Here is a 25,441-nt window from a genome sequence, read left to right as displayed (position 1 = left end):
GTGGCATTAACTTACTTCCTCTCCCCCTTTACGTACTTCTCTTCATTTATCACACTTCCCACTATTGCTTACAAATATTTTGCTGAGTTTGGGAAAGAGTCAATAGTATCCACAGAACTTTGAGGAGACTATAAGCAAGGTCGATTTCAAACTGTGTATGGTGGTATACTTCTGTCTGTTAGGATAGTTTTAGGAATTACTTTTAATACCAACTATTTTTCCTGAAATTAATGCCTTTCTGATATGAAACCTGAGAGTGTTATGAGGTGTTTGTAAGTTGTGGCATGGATTTAGGTTATTTATAATTTTGGTATGATTTTCATTTTGTTTTTGCAGGTTTGGACTAAGCAACAAATTTGAAGCAGAATTTCCTTCATCTTTAACTGGAAAGGTGAGTACCTGTATATAGGAATTTGGAATTAGAGTTAAGATTATATTACAAAAACAAGAGTTCCAGGTGTAGTTCATTGTAAGAGTAATAAATCGCACTGCTGTGGTACTAGTTTTTTGGTTTTTCTTTTTTTCCCCCTTGTAGGTTGCACCCGAAGAATTTAAAGCCAGCATCAGTAGAGTTAACAGTTGTCTTAAGAAGAACCTTCCAGTTAATGTACGATGGCTACTTTGTGGATGCCTTTGCTGCTGCTGCACTTTAGGTTGTAGTATGTGGCCAGTTATCTGCCTCAGTAAAAGAGTAAGTTGAACTATTCTTATAGTTTTTGATAGTTATAATTGTACTGGTTATGTTCTCATTTTGTTTTTATCTCTCCCATCTTTAAACACTGTGTGCTAGAACTTACTTAAATCAGTTTGATTTCATATATTTTGTCTGTCATACTAGTTAAAATTACAACAGACACCAGTCAGAATTTTGAGCTTATAACTCAGTAAGTGGTAGTATAGCTGAATGTCTCTGCTAAAACCATGTACTGTACAGCACTTACTATTCTTGAAGTGACTTTCAACACACTTTTCTAATAGCTGCATCTTCTCTGTGATACACTATTCGGGATTATCAGAATTTGGCAGTGATTGAGCGGCAGTTTGTTTTGAGGAGCTTCTGATTACACTGTGGCCCAAAGAGCCATATATTTTTGTTTAAGGCAATTTTTTAAAAGGTAATTGATGTTTCTTTTTGGATTTTCCTTCCAAGCTGTAGATGAGTAAGATTTTGTTTTTCACATTAAGAACTAGAAAGTCGTGTTTTGTCTGTATACACTTGATGCTTAGTGTATTGTTCACAACAGAAGCTCATTACACACACCTGTTTTTCACTTCCCTTCCCTCAGAGCAGTTAATTAGGCTACCCACCCATCTCTTCTGTTTTCATGTGTATAACAATTGTCTTTGGCTAGTCCAATTTCACTGCTTTGCAAGAAGTCTCTGTGCCTCCACATGCTCTCCTATTAGTACTGTTTGTCTTTCCATTTGATGTCAAGGCTTGTGTATATTCTATCTTGTGTAATACCTCTTAATACTACAGATCGTGTACAATTCAGCACACTGAACATCACCATGATTTTCTTTATCAAAGTCCTCATTTTACAGGGTCAGTAAATCAAGGCATTCTAAAAAATTATATTTATAGGATGAGCACTGATCATAACAAAATATGTATGCGTTTTTGTATCATCTAACTTTCTGTGTTAAGATCTTAATACTTAATCCCTTTGAGAGGTTACTTAAGGCTAGTTTTAATTGTATACAAAATAAGATAGAAAAGCCTCCTGGTAAGGTTGGAGTCTGTGGAGAGAGAAAAAGTCTTTAAGCTGTCACAAACTAGTCAGTCTGCTGTAGGTTGATTGTACATGCATATCCTGAAAGTCTGTTACAGGAAATTAGAATTTGCTGATTGCTTCAACTGATAAGTTGGTGACTTAACTAGATTACAGAGAAGACTACCTTTACCATTCTAGGCCTAGCTCTGTTTGTTACAAACACAATGAAAGCTTGCATTGCTACTGTTCATGTTTAACTTTTAAAGGAGAAAGCTTCTGGTGCTCTTCAGTTTAACCTGTTTTTCTCACATAATATACTGTTGTAGCAGGAAATGATAGCAGGATATGACATGGTAGGGGCTGATGCCAAAAGCCCTCATCTTAGAATCATGGAATCGCAGAACGATTTGGGTTGGAAAGGACCTTAAAGATGATCTAATTCCAACCCCCCTGCCATGGGCAGGGACACCCTCCACTAGACCAGGTTGCCCAAAGCCCCATCCAACCTGGCCTTGAACATTTCCAGGGAGGGGGCATCCACAGCTTCTCTGGGCAACCTGTTCCACTGTCTCATCAACCTCACAGTAGAGAATTTCTCCCTAATATCTAATCTAAATCTACCCTCCTTCAGCTTAAAGCCATCACCCCTTGTCCTGTCACTACACTCCCTGATAAACAGTCCCTCCCCATCTTTCCTGTAGGTCCCCTTCAGGTACTGAAAAGCTGCAATAAGGTCTCCCCAGAGCCTTCTCTTCTCCAGGCTGAACCACCCCAACTCTCTCAGCCTGTCTTTGTAGGAGAGGTGCTCCAGCCCTCTTCGTGCCCTCCTCTGGACTCGCTCCAACAGCTCTCTGTCCTGTTGGTGACTCCAGAGCTGAGCACAGTACTCCAGGTGGGACCTCAGGAGAGCAGAGGGGGAAAATCACCTCCCTCGACCTGTTGGTCACGCTGTTTTTGATGCAGCCGAGGATACAATTGGCTTTCTGCATTGCAAGCACATGTTGCTGGGTCGTGTTGCGCTTTTCGTCCACCAGCACCCCCAAGTCCTTCTCCTCAGGTCTGCTCTCAGTCCATTCTCTGCCCAGCCTGTAGTTGTGCTTAGGATTGCCCTGACCCATGTGCAGGACCTTGCATTTGGCCTAGTTGAACTTCATGAGGTTCTCACGGGCCCACCTCTCAAGCCTGTCAGGGTCCCTCTGGATGGCATCCCTTCCCTCCAGCATGTCGACCACACCATACAGCTTGGTGTCATCAGCAAACTTGCTGAGAGTGCACTTGATCCCACTGTCCATGTCACAGACAAAGATGTTAAACAGTGCCAGTCCCAATACTGACCCCTGAGGAGCGCCGCTTGTCACTGTTCTCCGCTTGGACATTGAGCCAGTGACCACAACTCTTTGAGTGCGACCATCCAGGCAATTCCTTATCCACCAAGTGGTCCATCCGTCAAATCCATGTCTCCGTTTTACAGACAAGGACATTGTGCGGGACAGTGTCAAATGCTTTGCACAAGTCCAGGTAGATGACATCAGTTGCTCTTTCCTTATCCACCAAGACTGTAACCCCATCGTAGAAGGCCACCAGATTTGTCAGGCAGGATTTGCCCTTAGTGAAGCCATGTTGGCTGTCACCAATCACCTCCTTATTTTCCATGTGCCTTAGCATAGTCTCCAGGAGGGTCAGCCAGGCACGGAGCTGAGACTGACCGGCCTGTAGTTCTCTGGGTCTTCCTTTTTTCCTTTTTTAAAAATGGGGGTTATGTTTCCCCTTTTCCAGTCAGTGGGAACTTCACCAGACTGCCACAACTTCTCAAATGTGATGGACAGTGGTTTAGCAACTTCATCCACCAGTTTTCTGAGGACCTGTGGATGCATCTCATTAGGTCCCATGGACTTGTGCACCTTCACGTTCCTTAAGATGGTCTCAAACCTGATCTTCTCCTACGGTGGGTGGTTCTTCATTCTCCTGGTCCCTACCTTTGCCTTCTGCGACTTGTGTGGTGTGGCTAGAGCACTTGCCAGTGAAGACTGAGGCAAAGAAGTCATTGAGTACCTCAGCCTTCTCCATATCCTGGGTAACCAGGTTGCCTGTTTCATTCTGGAGGGAGCCCACATTTTCCCTCGTCTTCCTTTTAACACTGAGGTACCTATAGAAACTTTTCTTGTTGACCTTGATATCCCTGGCCAGATTTAATTCTGTCAGAGCTTTAGCTTTCCTAACCTGATCCCTGGCTGCTCAAACAATTTCTCTGTATGCCTCCCAGGCTACCTGTTCTTGCTTCCACCCTCTGCAGGCTTCCTTTTGTGTTTGAGTTTGCCCAGGAGCTCCTTGTTCATCCATGCAGGCCTCCTGGCATTTTTGCCTTCCTCTTTGCTGGGATGCATTGCTCCTGAGCTTGGAGGAGGTGATCCTTGAATACTAACCAACTTCCTTGAGCCCCTCTTCCCTCCAGGGCTTTGTCCCATGGTAACGTACCAAGCAGATCCCTGAAGAGGCCATAGTCTGCTCTCCTGAAGTCCAGGGTAGTGAGCTTGCTGTGCACTCTTCTCGCTGCCCTAAGGGTCTTGAACTCCACCATTTCCTGGTAACTGCAGCCAAGGCTGCCCTTGAGCTTCACATGCCCCATCAGCCTCTCCTTGTTGGAGAGAACAAGGTCTGGCATGGCACCTCTCCCCATTGGCTCCTCTGTCACTTGGAGAAGGAAGTTATTATCAATGCATTCCAGGAACCTCCTGGATTGCTTATGCCCTGCTGTGTTGTCCCTCCAACAGATATCAGGGTGGTTGGACCAGGGCTTGTGAACGTGAGGCTGCTCCTATCTATAGAGGGCCTCACTCACTCGGTCTTCCTGGTCAGGTGGCCTGTAGCAGACCCCCACTATAGTGTCCCCTGTCCCTGTCCTCCCTTTAATCCTGACCCATAAGCTCTTGGTCAGCTCCTCATCCATCCCTGGGCAGAGCTCCATGCACCCCAGCTAGTCATTGACATAGAGGGTGACACCCTATTCTTGTCTCCCCTGCCTGTCCTTCCTAAAGAGCCCGTGTCCTTCCATTCCAATGCTCCAGCCATAGGAGCCATCCCACCATGATGCCAATAAGATCACAGCCCTGCAGGCGTGCGCATGTCTACAACTGCTCGTTTATTCCCCATGTATTTGCATAGAGGCATTCAAGCTGAGCCCCCAGTGAAGCTGACTGACTGGAGTTCCTTTGTGCTGCACTTCAGGTGCTCTCCAGCTGACCTGTGATTCTTCTCCTGGATCTGGGCATCTATTGCTGGCACTGGCATCAAACTGGTAGGAGTGGGATGGATTGAGGTTCTTCTAAACTGAGACCTCTTAATCTATTGCCAGAAGTCACAAGTAATCAACTTTTTATACATTGTTAAACAAAGTCAGAAAAAGGCAAGGACTTGTAGCATCTGGGGCCAGAAAACAGAGTTTGAAGCTGAGAAAGGAGGTTCTGTGTAGGAACCCGATGAAACAACAGTTAGAGAAGTGCTTCTGTTGAAGTTTGTGTGGGATTGGAAGGGAGATTACCTTAACTCCTAAAGGATAAATCTGAAAAAAAAATCTCACCCCAAAAAAACCAAACCCATGGATACTCTCTTCAGAGGAGCCTGGAAAGAAGTTAGTGGTATAATTGTTGCCGTAATATACCAACTGCATAAAGACAGAAGTCTTGGAAAGAGAACATCAGGAGCAAGGACAGAAAGTTGAGGTTGAAGTTCCAGAAGTCATCCTAGAGGTATGACCCAAACTGTCAGTAAATGTTGCATTTTTCGTGTTAAAGCTTATACCAGGAGACATTTAAGGACCTTTGCACCTTTTCCTGCGCTTAAGATTGGGTGACTCGGGTTCAGGCTTGGATGGCCAGCATTAGTGAAATTGAGGTTAGGACTCAGCTGCCTCAACACAGAATCTTGTGCCACTGTGGATGGCACGGTGGTGCTAGGCACTGAATACTTGTGTTTAGGCAGTTGGAGTATTTTTCCACAATGAAAATAATTTAAGTCAGTGTGGAGACTTCAGCTCTTGTGACAGCATCATTTGTCCATGTCAGCAGCTCAGCAAATGGATGGCTGCTTAGAGGATTGTCTGTCAGAGAACCCAGAACTTGGTGTTGGTTGGGCATCTGGAGAGTATAATATAGAGAAGAATTAAGTTGTGTTCTTAAAGACAAACTGAAAGGGACAAGAATGCTCAAACTATAACTCTTAATCCTGGACCTGGCTGGGAAAGACTTTTTTTCCTGGTAGAGGAGGTAAGGAGGAAAGCTGTGGAATATTTTCAAGGACATAGTTGGAAATTCTAGTATAGGAAACAAGCAGAAGAATTTGTGATGATTCTAGTCAGGGCTGCTACTCACATAAAAGCAGTGAAAAGTTAGTGCCACTTGAATTGCTTGAATAGGTATGGGTGGATTCAACTTTATTTCCTCGTAGATCCAAATCAGGAAAGTACAAAGTGATTTAAATCCTTTAAATCTCTCTTACTCGGAATTACAGGTTGTGTATCCTTTAAGGTCTCAGTACTGAATTGCATCCACAAGCTTGTAAGATTTTTCTTTTATACAGAACTTTCCATCAGTTTATGTCAAAGTGCTATGACAAGTGCAGGAAACTAATTGTATGTATTTTCCTAGAAATCAGGAAAGTGAGAGACAGTGCATGATGTGAATTACCTGGAGCTGCTCAGCAAATTGACAGCAGTTGTGAATACAACTTGATTAATCTAGGTTTCAGTCTGTAATTTGCTCTGTCGATTCCAGTGACAAGGAGCAACTTCATGTTCTTCCACTAAAAGAAAAAATAAATCTATAGACCATTTTGGGTTGCTGCCAGTGCCGCAGTTTTGCTGATACAAGGCAGGCTAATGTATTCAGTGCAAAATAATCACTTAGATTTGAACTTTTGTAGTGCTTGTCTCTGACTTTACTGTGTGTTGGAAGAGGGTTGTGTTGATCAAATGATCTTCTATGCTTTGACTTCTTCAGATCTCCTTTCGCTGGCCAGACTCCAGCTATAGGTGTAGTCACAACAGCCAGGACTGTCTTCTTCAGGAAATAGGGATCCAGGATGATGTGTCTGTTACTTCCCTTCAGCTTTTAGGTACAATGGATTCTTTCCCACTGACACTTATGCTGTAAAATAATTATAACAAATGAACAGTAAATAAAAGGTTACTTATTTCACTGTACCTGCACTTGTCTGCGAAGTGTTGCTCAGAGAGCTTTGCTAATTCAGCCCTGTCCTAAGTGATTCCGACAGTTACTTGGAACTGTCCTGTGGTACATCCTTTGCTGCAGTGATCATAAAAGACTCCCAAGATCATATAATTAGAAAGATTGAGTTCTGCAAGCAGGATGGGAGTGTTCCTGTGTAGAACTGAAACTTGTGTAGAACATGTTTTAATTGCACAATAAAAATATACCAGCCTTCATCTTTGTCCTTTCCTACTGAAATAGAAGAATAACAAATTTATTTGGTTGAATTGCATATAGAGTGATCTAACAAGTGGGAGTGTTTCAAGTTAAGGGTTTTATTAAATGAAACAACAGTTTCAATTATACAATTGCTTACTTTTAATACAGAAGACTAATTTTTCTTAAGATTCATGTAGACAAAAAGAAAGCTGCAGCTTCAGAGTTTGTGAAGTTACAATAATTCTCTTAGTCTTTCTCTGTATTCTGTATTTTTACTGCCTTTCATTGACTTTAATTCTAACGTGGGAATGTTATCACAAATGTAAATATGATTTTTTTTGAAATTACAATTATTGAAAGTTTGTGTATAATGGAAATATATGCTTATTTTTGTGCAGTGAAAAATAAGTTCCAGATTTGTCTCCTTAAATCAGCAGGTGCTTCAAACCAGGAATTTATTAATTCACAGACTTAAAGGTTAATCGTTAATTATATCACTTTAATGCATTTCCATGCAATGAAAGCTTTCCCTTCAGTGTATTTTTCTTTTCAGTGCTTTGTTCAGTGCTAGTTTTGGAAGTCTTTGTACAGTATTGTTTCCTTTCTTTTGCATTGAGGTATTCGAGAAAAAGCCTACTAGTCTTCACCAGTGGAATAAATGTTTAATTTAATTCAATATCTTTATTGCCTCTCTCCTTTTATGTGGTCTTGATTTGATTTTAATGAATAAAAGCTGCAAGAAAATTACAGGAAATACAGTCCCTCATTTGCAGATTTAGATCATCAATGATCTTCAGCAGTTTTAGTCAGATTGTACTGTCCTTTCTGGGACAAGTTCCAGATTGTACAAATGAACATTAAGTCTTTAAGTTATTGTTCTTTAAATAAAAAGAATGACATAGTGAATTATAATTCCAAAAGCACTACAGGCTGAGGTGCCCATTTGAAGCTACTTTTTCAAATGAATTGACACTCATTTTCAGTGTTAACTAAATGCTGTGGTTCCCAATGTGTAAATAGGATAAATAATTTCAACAGAAACGGTAACAATGAAAGCTATGATAGAATTACTAGATTTCTTAAAAGCTGATATTGTACACGTAAATTGCATGTTTCAGAAGGTTTGTGGGCAATCTCTTAAAATGAATAGAATGAGATATTTAAAAGCGATCTGTAATACTTTCAAGAGCTACTTGTTTGTGAATTCACACAAAGCTGATGAATGCTGCTTAAGCCTCATCATTAGTGGTCACTTACGTAGCAGTTTACACCTTCAGAGTGCTGTATAAACATAAGCTAATTTCAACTTCCAAAGTATTGATTAAATTCAATATGTGGTAGAGGAGCTGGAAAGAATGTTCTTAAATACAGTAGTCTTGCTTGTCAGTGGATGATACTGAAGTTAAAATACATTAACTCAGTTTATTGAAGCTATGAATACATTATATTTATTTTCAAAACTGAAGGAAATATGTATTTTCTCCTCTGCCTTTCTGCCGGAGACTTGGCACTGGAGATACTCTAATACCATAATGCTTTTCCAAGCCATTCCTCAAGGCAATTACATAGGACTGAAGGTGCCTTGTTTTTGAAGTCTCTGTTGTGACAATTTACATTGTAATTCAGTTTGGAAGAATCTTTAAAACTGTGATGTATTTGCTATGTTTATCCTAACCAGAACACATGTGATGTCTCTATTGGCTCTAGTCATCTTAGTAAAACTTATTTAAAGTAGAGCTTGTATGTATCCTGTATGCATTCTTGACCATTGTCTTCAAATATATTCAGAAGTCTTTCAAGTTATCTCTTTTTTTTTTTAATATTAGCTATGAAATTAAAACTTTAAAAGAAGATTCAGACCTGATATATTTTTATGTAAAAATTGTTCACTATAATTTTGGTTAGAAGAGTCACTAAGTCTTCCACATACTGAACTTAAAGTGGCAAAGCTTGTAGAACGCTGTAAATGTGAAATCATCATGTGTATAGCACTGTCATTTTTTTTTCTTATCTCTGAAATCAGATTTTATTTCCTTCAGAGCACACTGTGGTTTTAATTTGAAACCTACTTGGGGGGAGCAGGGCAATAAGATTGGCATGAAAGATACGTACAAATACAAGTAACAGAATATTAGTTTGTTTCCTTATAGGTCAAATGCACATCCTTTAGTATTTCAAAAATATGTATTCTAAAGTTAAATTTGTAATTCTATATATTCTTAATAATAAGTTTTATGTTAATCTTAAATGCAGTAAATATCTTTGGTTTCTATAGTGAATATTCTAATTTGCATTTGTAATTAGAATGATATCTGAACATTCTGATATTAATCAAAATAATACATACAGGGTTAACATTTCCATATCATAGTGCCTTTTACATTGTGATAGCTAAGGTATATAGAGGGAGCCATAGGTCATGCAGTGGTTTGGTTTTAATATTGGTTTTTATATTGTTTTTCATGTCCAATTTGACATGTTTCTGAAAAAAGCAATGTGAGCTAAATTGAAATTCGTATAGAGCTATTTTGAAAAAGCATGCTAAAAATGCTCTAGCTAGTTGTCAGATTTGGGAATTGGGTTAGGAAGGGTCACTTTTAAGTTGCTAAAGACAGATTCTTATAGATGATGCCAAATAGAGAGCCTATGCAACCACTGAGGAAAGAATTGGAATGCAAAATTATCTGAAATTCATATTATAAAATTAAAAGTAAGTAGAAAGCACTTCACAATAACTTGTGAGACTATGTTACTATAAAATGAAACATAAAACTACAACAAGCTGCTGGCAAGTGTGAGGTAGTGACAATTCTGTGCCTCTTGCTTTTTCTCAAAGTAGTCTTGCTCTGGGATGTATTTACTTCTTCACTTTGTTAAACAAACCAGGGTAAAACATTATTTTCTGCGTAAGTGGAGCACTCTCAGTAACTCTAGCACTACGTATAAATAAAGTAACTTGTTATTTAACAACAATAAAAAAGTAGTTCAAGAAACATGACTCCTAACAAAACAGTTGGGGTGGATGAGGGGGGCAGCTCTACAAAAGAGAAGACTGAAGGAGTTGATAAGTTCTCTACTGGACCAAACATGCATGTAAAGTGGAAAGGGAGTGGTTACTTTTAATTTTGTTCCCCATAGAAGTTTTTTGCTGCATTTTGGAATAAATTGCTGAATTTTGAACAATAATGATGATGGAAAATATTTTTTAAGTAGCCAGACTTATTTTTCTCTAAATTGGCTAACTAGCTACAGGATCAACCTTCTTGGGTTTTCTGGTTCAATCCTAGACAGGCAAGGCACTGTAGGGGCTCTCAGTTTCAGAGGGATCATTCTCTTCAGCATGCACACTAGTGAAGCGTTGGATTTTACAGGGCCTTCTAGAGTTATTTTGTTAAATTGTGCTGCCTTCCAGTCTTTCTGGCCATGTAGCTTCTCTTCCATTCTTGGCCCCTGCCCTTAGACACTCTGAACAGCAGGAGTCAAATGCTTCCTACATACTAATAAATTAAACCTGGGAGTGTTCCTAGGAATTGGCCCTTTATAGTTTGTACTCTTAGAGGGGTCCTTGGCAGTCTCTGGGTCTGTATTGTGTAACAGTTCCTAGGCATTATCAGGATGCTCCAGGCACTAGGAGGGATTTGGAGGTTATGAAAACACTGATATAGATGTAACCTGTTCCCTGCCAGCTGGCTTCAAGTGAATGGTAATGTTTCTGGGCACAGTTTCATTTCCTTATAGAGATGTAACCTGAGATGCTTTAGTTTTTCCACCTGCACTGGCCTTGAACTGTATTCCATGGCATACTACTAGATATTTTGGAAATAAATGGTGGACACTCAAATTTTTATCCATGTTTAATTCATAATTTCCCACAGTGGATGACACCAGATTTATTTGGTGGAGATTCAATCCTATTTTCATCCCTGTTATGGTCAATTCTATATTATGTTTTCATTTTCTGTGGCCCTTTCTGTGAGAATGTCCTTCAGCAGAAGGTGGATGCTTTAGATTGTCATGGCTGGATTTGAATAATTCGTTTGGAGGAAATGAAGCTTCATGTTTGTGTGGTTTTTGTTAGGTGGATTTTTTCCCCTTACAAAGACTGAGAATTGGAGCTAGAATCTAATCCTAGAATAGAAGAGCTAAAAATCTTTCTTTACAAATTCAAATAGCAACATTAGTTACAATCCTGATGCTTCATGGATCAGTTCAACATCTGTGAATCTGTGAAATGCGTTTTTCCACATCTCAGGCCTTCTCAAGGGAGGTGTCTTAATTTTGCCAAGGTCAAGACCATTTCTTCTACAAGGCTTCTCCAATAGTATGAACTTTCCACAATGGTTGGCTGTAGTTGCTGTCATCTCATTACACAAAGTAGCTAGCTACACTTATTTGGTGACTTGGCTCTTCTAGGACAGCTAAAATATCCAGTGGCCTTAGCATCTTGAGTCTTTTTGGATTACCTTTATTTGAAAGGAAATTTATATAAGACTTTTGTAATCAACTTTTAGGAGCTTTCCTTGATAATTTCTCTTTGCCTGATGTTTCTACTGCAGACCAAAATGACTTTGGAAAATACTCATCCAGTATCTATCAGTTAATATCTTGGTGATAATACTACAAGATGTTCTCCATTGTACTCCTGGATAATGTACATGGGGTGTATCTTTCTGTATACCTTCTCCATTCTCCACGTATTTCATGGCTTTAGTGCTTCCTTAAACAGTCTAGGAGTTTGAGAATCAAGGTAATCAGAGTCTCTGAGGAATTGACTTTGGCTTAGATATTGAAGACTGTTACATGCAGTAATGTAAAATAATGCTGCTCTCCTCTTCATATCAGCAGGCAATGTGGTGGAAGAGACCTTTCCAGAAAGTAGTTGATCTGATTTGATTAAGTTTTAAATTCATCTCTCTCTGATGTACCAACCCAGGGTTGAGACCTGTACAAATTAGGTCAGTTTATGGATCGTGTGAGGACATGGGACAATATCCTCGGGGCTGTCTTTTAGAATGGGAAATTTCCTGAGGTCAACTTGATGTTGTCAGTTTTTCTGCTTCAGATTTCTGCTGATTATATTTCTCTTTGCCTGATTGGGAGCTTTGATATGTGCTTTGGTCTGGGTTCATTTTCTACCCAGAATCATCTGTAAGGCAATACAAGATGCAGCAGTAGTAATCCTGTTGGACAAGGCAGTTATTTCAAGGTCTTACAAAAAGCACCAGAATGCTACATTTATTTGCAGATATTCTTCAATCTGTGTAGTAAGAGTTTCACTCACTTTCTTGCATGGATGCTGCAGTGGCTTCTGGGATGAGTGCCCTTACTATAGTCTCTAGTAAGAAATATTCTAGCTACTAATAGGAAAGATGATGCAAGACACGCCTATGTGCATGAACAGACACCTTTTCAAACCACTGTGTGTGCTGAAGCAGGTATTCCAGGATGTCAGGATCTGAAATCAACTCAGATTTCCCTTTTGTCATCTTTGCCCTTCACAAATAGAGAATTCCTCGGTAAGATGGGAATTTTACCAAGTTACAGTTTCTAAATGGTTTATTTGTGATACAGCGTTCAAGATGGAGAGTTTCTCAGCACAAATAAAGATATATGTACTTCAGTTATGCATGTTCCAAGTACAACTTTGGCATTTTCATGGCACCAATATGGGCCTCAAAATTGACTTGGGGGATGTTCTGGCATGTTGAAAGTGAGCATACAGTTGTGTGACTTGATTGTCTTCTAACTTTATATTTCATTTTGCTGATAAATAAATTACTTGGGTATAAATTTTGTAGTCAGGTATATCTTTGGGGAATGAACAGAAATTCCTGCTTCCATCATTTCTGTCTTTGAGTGAGTGGAGACGGTATAGTTCAGACCTCTAATAGGATCCTTTGCCTTTCTTCCGGGGGGTATAATACAAATTCTGGCCATATGAGAATCAGCAAAAACCTGCTTAAATTGATTGCTTTGTATTTTGAAATTTGAGCATAAAGTGTATTTTTTCAGGGCAATATTCAAAATTATTAATATTTGATTGTGGTAAAGTTTTATATGAAGGAATTTGAAAATCTCCATGTACTATTTATTGGACTAACGTTGTACTATATTTACATATGTTTGGGAGTTTTCAGATGAGAAGTCAAAGATCAAATGCATGGAGATTCTTCTGTTGTTCCCAGACAACTACGAATAAAATTGATAGTGGAGGATGCTGTTGTTACCCTCCATATTGTTTCCTTGCTTAAATAAAGACAAAGGGAGGTACTCAAATTAGCACCATTTTGGGAGTCATGTAAGATCCTTTTGTTTAATATTGTAGCAGTCATTCACTGATTTACAGCAGGAGTTGAGGTGGCTTTGGCCCATTCACTGGTAGGGTTTAGTGTAGCAGTGCATGTTCCAGGTCATGCACTGTAAGAGGGGGCCCTGTGGCTGCACAGCCTCCCAGTCCAGACCCATAACTGCACCTGGATTTGTAAGCTAACTTCACTAGATAGTGCAGAGACGTAACAGAGCGATCTTGCAGTTGGTAATACAGGTAATGCACTATTTGTATTCAGTACTGCCTTGTTTCTGCAGGTAAAGTTCATACTTAGTCTTCCTGTTTTTTCTTCCATGTTTAAGGGCAAAACTTTATTTTACTTAATTGGGAGCCATAAGCATTGGTGTAAGTGTATTCTGAGTTGGGCTTTTTTGGTAGTCTGATTTCTTTCAAAAGATACTGTCAAACTCAAATACCTTTAAAGACTCAGTTATTTTACAGAAATGTTTCATTAAACATTGCATCTTGATAGTTGATTGAAGAAATCTGTTTCACAAAATTCTGTGGATAACACTAAAGACTATCTACTTTTTTCATGGAGTATGATACAAAGCATACTTTCTTGTCATTGGTATGCTAAAAAGTGTACTTGAATTGCAGTTTTAGCTTTGCTCAAATATTGGATTGGGTTTTTAAAATTTTTTTCTTAAAAAGCTGGATAGTATTAAATCTTCCTAATAAGCAAGTCTCTCTTCCACTTAATTTGTGCTTTTGTTGTGGCTAACAAATAATTTGCTGTATGGGTTTTTCTGTACGCCATTGATAGAATATATAAGCTTGTCATCCTAGTGTGCTGGAAATGCTACACTCAAATCAAGTGTTCCTTTCTGGTTTTGTATATCCTCACCTGCTCCTCACTGTAAATCATTGAGATGTCAAGAGCAGTGATTAATTAAGCTGCACGTGCAAGTGCTTTTTTTCACCTGTCAAGTAGGAAGAAAACTTACTATAGTGAATTGTGTGATGCTGTTTAATTCATTTCTTTTTATTCCAAGCTCTGAGGTTTGCAGAAATATTGTACAGTCTAATTTTCATTAACATTTCTGTATTGATAATATGGCGTGGTTTGGGAGCTATGACTATCCCAAATTATACCACAGGAAGGACTGTATTTAAAGCTCTGGGAACATAAATAATCATGGTCTTGAGGCTGCATGTGTTTTTCCCTCACCCTAGTCAAATGACTTTAAACTGGCTTCTTATTTAAATAAACCAATTAATACTGCATAACTACCTATCAATTTCTTATTTATGTGTATGTATTGTAATATATATGTAATTTTATAGGAATTTGAAAAGCTTGGATGTTTTTCACACTCTTTGGGGCAAACAATGAAATTAAATTGTATAGTGATCTTAATCTATTATTAAAAGGTCCTGGAAAGGAAGATTACAAGGTAGATTCAGGTTTTGAATCGGTTTTGCCATTGGTTTAGCAGCGGGTGGGCAGGCAGATGCCTGCTCAGAGTAGAACCTATTGCCATTTTTCACCATTGATAGAGTAGCCTTTCAGAGTCAATGAGCTCTGTCAATGTGAGCTTGTCAAGGCTACAACTTCATAGACCTGAGAGGCGGTTTGAGAGGTCAGCCCTTTTCAGGTTTGCTGTGATGCAAATGAACTTTAATGCTTAAACAACTATTGGAATTTTTATGTCTGCTCCTTGTTCTTTTTTCTTCACAAAGTCATTGACGAGACATTCAGTGCTTTTTAAATTGGAAGTTGCATTGTGCTAAAGACCTAGTACAGATTTACGGAGGGCTGAAAGCAGTTAGATCATGTTCTTTTCATGGTGCGATTAGAATCAAATCGATTTCCCTACAGCCTTCAGCATTCAGATGGCAATTTTAACAAAGCTTGGGGGCTAGACAAGGGACAAAACGACTGAACTGAATGTTAATTACACTCTGCAGCCTTATTTTCTTTTGATTTGGAGCTGACTGGCAACTAAATTAACAAAAGTGTGACCATAACTGCTGCCCTATTTTCATTTAAAAGGAGAGCAGACTCTAAAAGGCTATCTTTACAAAGAAACAAGTGAGGTCTACTGATTATTGTTAAAGGGCACTGTCTTTAAAAACATAATAATAACAATAACCCCAAAAATACTCAATTCCCAATTGGTGTGATAAATTAGTCACTGGCACATCCACCTTCTGATAATTCCTTGACTTGCACTTTTAAAAATAAAACGTAATAAAAATTCAGCGTAATGATTACTTATAGCAATGATCTAATTTTTAATCATGTGACCACAGTACACGCTTAGATGCGTTTCCCCACAACCCCTTTGGCATTAAACTAGAGAGGAACTGATGTTTGAAAACCAAGATGTTAAGATTTGGTGGGAAATGAATAATTTGTTGCCTAATTTTTATTTTGCTCTGACATTCTTGTTTCTCCTAAGAGCATTTAGTTTGATTTGTTAAGGTTCATTTACAGTACTTGTATTTTGTAGTAATAACAGCAAGATGCTTTCTCATCCCTTCCCCTCACCCCTCTCTGCCTTGTAAGGAAGCTGCAGCTGCACTAAGTTGTATTTGATCCTTGTCATTGCTCTGTCCTTTTGCACCTGCAGCTCTGTTGGTCTCATCTTAACACCTGGCACCATGAATTATCCTCTTTTTATTCATAGTCAGTAGCAAATCCCATTTAGAGCTAAGCAGTATATATTCTGGCAGTCAAATGACCATAAATGTCAGAATGTATTTCTCAAATGTAAATATAACTGAATAATTATATTCAAAATGCTGTGAAACTTTACAGCACAGAATGTCCTTTAATACTCGCATGCATAATCTTAAAAAGCTGTGCAGAACAGCTTTCAGGATTCTTTATCTGAAGTGTCAAGTGTGGACAACGTAGGCAGTAAAACTTTGCTTTAGAATCCTAAGTACTGGGTTTGCTCCTTACACAAATCACAGACTTAGTAATATTCATTTGTGCAATTTATTGTAACTTCCTGCATCTGGTTTTCAGTCTCTAAAATCTGGACATAAAAGTAACAGAAATTTCTCTTTTGTTTAGAGTATTGCATATTTGTACTTGACCTACAGCATTGCAAAATAGTTTGCAACGTTTTAGATGCCGACCTTCTTGGAAGCAGTGCATTTAACCCAGTGATACTGGGGGAGCAGTGTTCCTGCTTTTATACTTAGATCACTTCAAGATTTCTGTGGTTTTAAAGTTATAACTGCTGATAACCAGAAGGCATATATATATATATATATATATATATGAACGTTTTGTGTTCAAAATGGTTGAAGATTGTTACTTGGATATCATAAACAGTTTTCCGTTGTAGTTATTATTTAATACCAGAGAAGTTTTGCTAGTACTTCAGACCACCCTGTACTCAGTCACTGTCCTGTACCTCTCTCCTTTTCACACAAAAGCAGCTGCAAAACAAAGTTTTTCTAAACCCAGTCAAGAGTAAAATTCTTTCTCATTTGTCTTCCAGACACGAAGATCGATTGAGAAGTTATTAGAATGGGAAAACAATAGGTTATACCACAAGGTGAGTGCCGCAGGGAGCAGCTTCGTACTGTTGGAGTTTGAATTGCACAGTATGGAAACAGATGCTTTTGTTGAACGAAAAATATGAAAGGTGGACAAATGGGCTAGTCTGTGTGCTGCAATAAAATACAGCTCATTTTTCTTCTTTTTCTTTCCTCCTTGTCTAGCTGTGCTTGCATTGGAGACTAAGCAAAAGGAAATGTGAAACGAATAACATGATGGAATATGTAAGTTAAAGGGCTGTTTTGTGAGTTTCTCTATTAAATGATCATTTATTTTGCTTCTGATCTTATTCTTTTCATGATTATTAATCAGTAAAGGTGTCAGGAGCTTAATCGCCTGAGTGCAAGGATTTTCTACGGTTCACAGATGCATGGTTTCATGTGCAGGACTGATTTATAAAGTTATGAATGACTTGAAAACAAGGCTTCACTGTGTTCTGAAAAATAATAAATTAATTGCCAAGATAAAATAGCTTGAACATGTGCTGATGGAGTGTGAAATTTTAGATGCTGTATAAAGAATAACCACAACTTTGGTTACGCAGCAAGTCAGATATGGCTGTTTTATATAATGCTAATCAAGTCTAAAAGTATGGAAGAAGACCTTTCAACTAAGCTGTTGGAGCTTAAGAAACCTTTAGCCTTTTTAGATTTTAACTGCCCCTTACCTCAACTGTCTTGAAAGTATCTTTATCTCCAATTGGTGTCATTAAAATATTTTTAAGACAGTCTCTGGAGTTTTAACTTAATTCAGTCTTTGGCTGAGACTCCATAAGCCCTTCTTGGAAATATACAGTGAGAAGTCATATGCAGTTTAAAATGAATGATGTCCAGTGTGGGATTTCAGTTTGTGTAGCTTGCATCCTTCTTGCTCTTTTTTAGTGCTGTTTTTATTTCCATATTCAAAATATCTTGGAGGTACATAGGATAGTGTGAAGTTAAGGTGCCAAAATGTAAGAAAGATTAGAATTTGCATAATTCCTTTTAATGCTCTAGGAAGTAGGTGATAGGAAGAGTTAACCTTTTAAAAATAAAGGTTAGCCTTTGAGAAATATCTACTGTATTAGTTCTAACTTAATCTGTGGTCTGTCATTACATGGTACTTTGTCTGTTCTTTGAAACAACAAAGCTATCATGCATCTAAAAATTTTAAAAGTGGTTAAATAGTTGGAAATTATATTAAAAGATTTTTTTTTTAGTCTTCCCCTTTTTCCTGTTTCTACATTAGATCTTATTTCTGGCCTGAAACAAGATCTTTTAAAATGTGTTTTTTACAGAATGGCTCTATTCAGTTCACTGAATAAGTAGACTTTTTTGTAACATCTATTCTACAAAATTTTTTGATTTAGATGTATGAGATGTGACTGAAAATGGAATAAAGCAAATTTCAGAAAGTAGATTTGAGCTTTACCTAAATGAAGGGGTTTTTATTTCACTGAAAGTTTTGTTTTGCTACAGGAAAATGTTGTCACATCCAATGTTTTGCAGATTCAATTGAAAGAGACACATACAATGCTAGCTTGGAAATACTATGGCCCAGCAACATTTACAGATGAACATTCATTCTATTAAATACAATTTAAAATCAGTTGACCTGTTTACATTAATAATATGTAAGCATGGGCATATAGTTTTACAGGATAAAGATCAAAGATTTTATTTTCAATTTGTGAAATGTGTAATACATTTTCTCTGGATATTTTTAATGAGAAATGTTTTACAAAACTTCTCTGAATCATTTTCTCATTTTCAGTTAACTGATTTGCTAGTCTCTTAAACTACCATTAATGTTGTGTTCATGATTCAATTTGAAATAATAAACACTTATCTGTATTTTTTCAAAACAGGTGATTTAAATTAGATTATTGTACCCACAACTTGGTGCTTTCCCAACTTGAGGTTCTAAATCCACGGTTGCAGATACTTAAATAATTAAATAAATTAGACAGACAAGGTAGTCTTACACCTTTGGCATAAACACAGTTTTCCAGCTTTATTTCTTGCTCCCTTTTTGAAACTTTGCCTGCATATCAGAAACCCAGTTATGTCTGAAGCATCCAGTGGTTGACTCATGTGAGTGATCAATGGATTTTGAGCAGTTTGCATCACTTCTGAATATCTCTAAAAATGAACTTACACACCCGATTTTGATAGTCATTATTTCAAAAGTGTTTGCTTCAGAAATAAAATCAAAGACTTGCTTCTTTTCTGATGTTCAGTATGCTATCAGAGATAGAAGTGTTTGCTTTCTAAGCAGCCAAGTTGTGCTCTCCTTTACAATAAAAAACATTTAGAAATTCTTTGGTAACTTCTTAAAAAACAAGCTCCCCTTACAAGTAAATAAAATCCTTAGTTATGTCACCAGATGCATTTATTTGTTTATGACTACAACCATGCTGCTATGTTATGACTGTCTCTCTAAAGAAAGAAAATGCACAAGTGAACATTTTCTTTAAGCTATTTAAAGTAGGATAAATATTTGGATTGTGTTCTGGAGTGTACCCTACCATGTGTACATAGCTCAGAAACACATAGTTTAAATTTGAATCGTGACTGTAAGAATAATCATGCAAAAGCATTAGTCAAGTTCCTTGTTAACTACTTGCAGATTTGTTAGATATGGGAACTTTGCAAAGGTTGATACACCTTTCTATACAAGTTTTGAACTATAAACATGATTTAGAATCCTATATTAAGTGGAAACAATTTTAAAGTAAAAGGAATTGCATGTGTAATTGAAAATTAACTTTACATACATTGTGCCTTTTGTTGATTTTTTTTTAAAATGAATACATTTATATCTTTCATAATTTCTTTCCTAATAAAGTAAATGAATTATGTTAAAGAATAATTATGTAGTAGCTTATTTCAGTTTGTTTAGATGTGTTGGGTATTGATAGGCAAACTTTTCCAATTGAATTTGATCCTTTGAGAGTTTTGGTTTTCTACCCCAAAACAATTAGATCAAACATGACTTTTCTAATGATCTACTATCTAAGTACTGTGATCTTTGATAGTCATCACAACTCAATGTACTTTAAAAAGAAAAAAAGCCGTGTGAATTATCATTGTGATAGATAATAGGATTGCTGCCATCTTCCATTTAATATATATTTGTTTTCTTTTTATACAGGTCATCCTTATAGAATTTTTACCAAAGACACCGATTTTTCGACCAGATTAGCATTCAATTTATTTATAGAGACTTATTCAAGTATGTTGTCTTTCCAATGGTGCCTTGCTTGGTGCTTTCCTGGTGGTGACATAGCATTGGTTCTACAGAATCTTGTGGTGTATTCATTCTTTTGTTGGGGTTTTTTTTGTTTGTTTGTTGTTGTGTTGGTTTTTTTTTTAAATAAGAGCATGTTCTAAGTGCATTTGGTCAAACTCTGCAAAGTCATTTCATGCAAATGTTAACTACTACTTAAGTTATTGTTACTTTTACTACTTCTGTTTATTAATGTATCTTGATTTTCAAAGAGTCTTTTATATGTGTGCGCGCGTGTGTGTACATATATATATTACTATAAATACACAGCTGAAAATGGTATACAAGTGAGCAGATATTTTTTTATCCTAAAATGACACAACCGATTGACTGTACATTGTGTAAGTCCTTTTAATCATTCATTTACATGCTGAAGTACCTTCTAAGATCTTCCTAAACTTTTGTCAGTGACCAGTCAATTGTAAATATTTTTATTTCTTTTTGAGATATTGGCTAGTCTCTTCCAAAAAAAAAAAAGAGATAAAGTTCTTTTTGAAACTGTGCTTTTTGGAACCCAGATGTCATTGCATTCGTAGAAATCTCTGTGCTTTTCATGAAGAAGTCCTGTCAGCTGGTTCTGAAAAAGTTCTAATTTAAAGGTTAATAAAATAAGCAGCAAAATAGAATTATTTTACTTGGACTAGAATTGATGAGACAATTGCATGCATCTGGTTAGTAGAACTCAAGATCACAAAAATATGAGTATTGCAGTTTATAATGTAGCTGGTTTAATTCAGGCTAATGGCATGTATCAGCTTTATTCCTACTGTTTACCAGATCCTGTACACAGGTGTGCGTAATGATTTGGTTTACTAAAGTTTGTTGTCCAAGAGGACCTTTCAGGGTTTTGGGGGGTTTTTTTGTTCATTTGCTTTGTTTTAAAGCCACATAAGCAGAAAAAAGTTATTGAAGAAATCTTGAACAGTACAGTTCCAGATGCAAATGCAGATACCGTGTATTAAAAATAGTCAAGGCAGGGTACACTGGGCAACAGTGTAAGTTTAAATGTGTTAGATAATTATTTATTGTACCCTTGCTTCTGCTCATTTTGGTTTACAAAGCTTATTTTCTGCACAAGTATAAGACTTTTTTAAACTGGATATATGATATATGCTTGGGTCAGGCCAGTTGTATTTTGTTTCTTCTACTTATATCTTAGTTGTACATATCTTCACACATAGTTTTGGGGTTTTTTTAAATTGAAACTCAATCATACTTTTAAGTTTGCTTTAGGTATCTAAAATTACTGTACGTGAACATTAATGTAAATTAAGAATATGTTCCTTGTACAGTTATGATAGCAAGCAATAATGTGAATATATGAAAAAACAGGTATACTCTGCTTAATATTTGTATGAATGAAAAGTTGATACCACTACAAGAATAATCTTCTCTTTTTAATCTTTTAAATACAAGTTTTATTTCAAGGTAATATATTACAGGTACCTTGATGCTGTGAACTATTTTTCTATGTCTTCAAAATATTTATTCTCTGTAAAATATTCTCTAGTGAGTATTATATTCCTAAACTGTTGATAGTGGGAGTGGTCTGGAAAGTTTTAAGTTTTCTTAAATCTAAGCCTTCTGTATCTGTTCCCAAAACTCATCCTTTGCTCAGCTTTTGTCTGTGGATTCCTGCTGTTTACTTTGAGACTAGCTCAGCTATGTTTTTTCATACAAGCCTAAAGGGTGTTTCTTTGACTTAACGGAATATGATTTTTAATTAACAAACACCAGTTTTGCACTGCCTCAGTCTTCTGGGTCCCACAATGGTTTCTCTCCAAAGTAACTGGTTATAATTTTTATAAAATCAATTTCAGCCTCTTCTTTAGTACAAATCTGGGCCTGCAGCACTCCTCCTCTCACCCAGAAGTATTAGTTGTAATCTCGGACCAGTTTCAGCCTGCGAGGGAGGCCAGAAGCCCAACATTGATGGCAGCTGAGTTTTTGGAGGTTGGAGGTGCAGGGGAAAGGTTGGAATTGAACAGAAATGATAACTGGTGATAAATACTGATGACCAGAAATATATGTTGATTTCTTCAAGTGCAGTTTTCAATAAAATGAATATTGAATCATACAAGGCCTAAATTTTATTATCAAAGCTCTCATTTGACTGTATAGCTGGGTTTGTGTCATGGATGTAGTTCTCCACTGGTAGTTCATTAGTATGGAGGGATAGGTTGGGTATGACTTGTTATATGTTCAGAGCAGCACCACATTCAGCGTGAGCTATTCGCCTTAGTTTACTACCAAACTTTCCATGCTATGTTCTGTGACACAACTACCTTGCCAGCAGCACCCAAACCTACCTACAGTAAAGCTAATTTGAGCATGATGTGTGCTGAAATCAGAGCAGTGAATAGAGTGTGGCTTACAGGTTTACAAAGAATATCTTGTTAGTAAAGCTTCCACATAAGTCGTAGTGCTGTTAAGATCCTGTCTACTTCTGGGTGTATCTGCAGTCATCTACTTGGTTAGCAGGCATTTCTGTATTTTAACGATTACTTTCTAAGAATTCTAGGGGTTCAAAGTAGAGCTCGGAGCAAACAAAAAGTTAAATCCCTTAGTAAGGAGACCAGGCTAATTGCTTCTTAAAGCATTTCTGATATTTTATTAAAACAATGTCTCTGACTTAAAATACAACCAGGAAACTTGAGAAACTGAGTATACATAGAGATGATTTAGTCTCAAAAGTCTTCCTCTCGTGATGAGGCCGTATACTCACCTAGTAAGAATGTTATAAAACATTTCCAGACAGTCCCTTTCCATTCATTACTTACAATGATAGAAATTGAACATGGCAGGAACTTTAATCAACTATTTAATGCCTGCAGCAGTCATCAGGATTTTCCTTTGATGTTGTTTCTAAAATACTAAATCTATTTATTTTGTGTGCTAGTGAGAAGACGTAGATTACTTTTTTTTTTTTTGGTCCGGTTGGCAAAGGATGAAGTTGCAACAGTTTGGGCAGGCGAGAAGCTATAGTAGGACTTCCAGGATGTAGCCTACTCTATGCTAAAATAAATATTACCTTGTACTAACTTGTTCAGCTTCTTACAACTCAGCAATTCCTACAAATAATATTACCTATTTCAAATTTTCTTGAATTGTAAGAGTTAGATACCCACAAGATATTCATCATTTAACAAATGATGTTAATTATGTCTGTTTCACCATTAGCCTGAAAAACTAATGGTGAAGGCATCAGTAACTCCCTGTGAAAGTTTATTATTATTTTTATGTATAGTAACCATTAACTGGCCAATAAAGATTTCTTTCTTGCTGCAATATTATGGAAATAAATTATTTTTAATCTTTTAGTGATAGCTAGAAATAAGTCCTGAGGGAGAAGGGCTTTCTCTCTGACCCTACATGAAGAATTCTGTAGAGCTCATCTGCTGTTAAATAGCTATGATTCAAAGTTTATATTGGGATCGCCAAACTTCACCAGAAATTAAAATATTTATGGAGATAGGTTACACAAAGTCAGTAAATTTTTTTTGGAATAGCTCAGTAAGAGTCATTTTAATAAGCTATATCTGCAGATCCAAAATTTCCCATGATACTCAAAACCAAGTAGCGTAGAGTATAAAAACTTCTTAGAGTAACTAGATGTAAATTATATTCTCTAAACCGATTTGTTAAATGATACTTTTTTTGGTAAAGATTAAGACCATGGAGTTTAAATGTAATACTCTGTCTCTGAGATACATGTTTACTTAAAAGTCAGTTTTCTTTTTTCTTTTTTTTTCTTTTTCTGAAAGCTATTATTTAGCCCTGAAGATTGTAGGGAAGAGCTTTAAAATGCAATCTGTAACTGCTCAGAAGCCAGAAAGCAAAGAAAAAAAACTTGTCTTTATTCCCTTCCCTCCAGCCCCCACCCCAAAGTCTTAATTTTAAATTGGTCCCCTTGTTTTGGGAGCCCTAGCTTATGGTTTTTGAGCAGCTGGCAATAATGCAAATTGTCCACCAAAAAAACCCATTTGAATTCTGAACAATTTAAAGAGATCACTTTAATTGAAGAGGCAAAAGACTTGTTAAGCAAAGAAAATCCCTGGTTCTTTTAAGTTCTCCCAGCACTGCTGTTGAGTAATTAAAAAAAGAATCATGATGACCCTACATTAGGTCAAAATCCAGATGATTTTATGTAAAGGAAATGCTCAATTAGAGAGGTCTCGAGCCCCAAATGTCTTGGATTCATAGTAGCGACTTATTAAGGGTAAGTGGCTGGCTAGTTTTGTATCCGTGACTAAAATCATTTATGTTGCTCTTCAGCAACCTTGCTTAGGAAAAGAAAGCATTTTAGAAATAAGATCTGTATTCATCACCACTAATTTGCTGTAATTTCTGTGCTGCTTCTCCCTAAAGCCACGTTGTATTTCCATCACAAACAGCTAAGTGTATGATCGTTATAATGCCTTTAATAGCCATATTGTAGGTAGAAATATTAACTTCTCAGGGACTAATAGGAAATATGAAAATGGAGTTAATGAGCTGAATGCCTATCTGCATGAAGGCTTACTTTGCAAACGGCACCCTAAAAAACTTCTGATTGTAATATGCATGACCATTATGAATGTTATCAATATACAGCTATGAGAGTTCCCTTTACCCTGTATTATTGGGCTACTGAGTGTCAAAATATGTTGGATAAGGATAAATGAAGTTCTGCTGATTTGGATAGAGTGATTATTTCCAATGGTGCTACCTTCTTAGTTCCTGTGTTTATTCTTTGTAAAGTTCTCTCTGTAGGCTGGGCAAATTGGGGGATACTGGTGTAACAGTATCCTTCTGAAGGAAGTGGAAAAGTTTCAAGGGGAGAAGTACTTTAGAAGCAAAAAATTTCACTGCTGAAAACATCATGCATTTATTCTTCATCAGTTACAGATATCCATTTGAGTTTTTTAACAGTATTTTGCAGTTCATTCATTTTTGAACTTCATCTTTTTGCACACTGATGTTTTCAGTCAGCATGGGCTGAATTAGAGACTATTTTTTAAAATTAAAAAAAAAAAAAAAAAGAGTCCTTGCATGAAACTTCATATGTTGACACTTGTGCTGGTGTGTGTATCTCCGCTACATGACACCTGGATAATACATTTTTTTTATAAACTGTATGTTATTGTTTTCATGGAAGATGTCATTTTAAAAAATTCTTCTGCTTTGTTTACCTCATTAATATTTCATTAAG

At 37.0% G+C, this 25,441-nt stretch overlaps 1 protein-coding gene across 1 annotated transcript in view; it reads left to right on the top strand.

Moving 5' to 3' along the window:
* CHIC2 (cysteine rich hydrophobic domain 2) overlaps positions 1-24,547 on the top strand; it is a 31,835-nt gene extending 7,288 nt beyond the window's left edge. The window contains exons 2-6 of the mRNA XM_054823909.1: positions 337-391; positions 536-691; positions 16,925-16,981; positions 17,148-17,207; positions 20,116-24,547. Of these exons, the coding sequence (XP_054679884.1) occupies positions 337-391; positions 536-691; positions 16,925-16,981; positions 17,148-17,207; positions 20,116-20,166 (379 nt within the window). The 3' untranslated portion in view covers positions 20,167-24,547. The remainder of the gene's footprint in view (positions 1-336; positions 392-535; positions 692-16,924; positions 16,982-17,147; positions 17,208-20,115) is intronic.
* Positions 24,548-25,441: the final 894 nt, after the last annotated feature.

Source organism: Grus americana, chromosome 4, assembly GCF_028858705.1.
Source record: "Grus americana isolate bGruAme1 chromosome 4, bGruAme1.mat, whole genome shotgun sequence".
NCBI classification, from domain to species: domain Eukaryota; kingdom Metazoa; phylum Chordata; class Aves; order Gruiformes; family Gruidae; genus Grus; species Grus americana.
The sequence above is the reverse complement of the archived record's forward strand: the minus strand, read 5'-3'. Positions and strand labels throughout refer to the sequence as shown.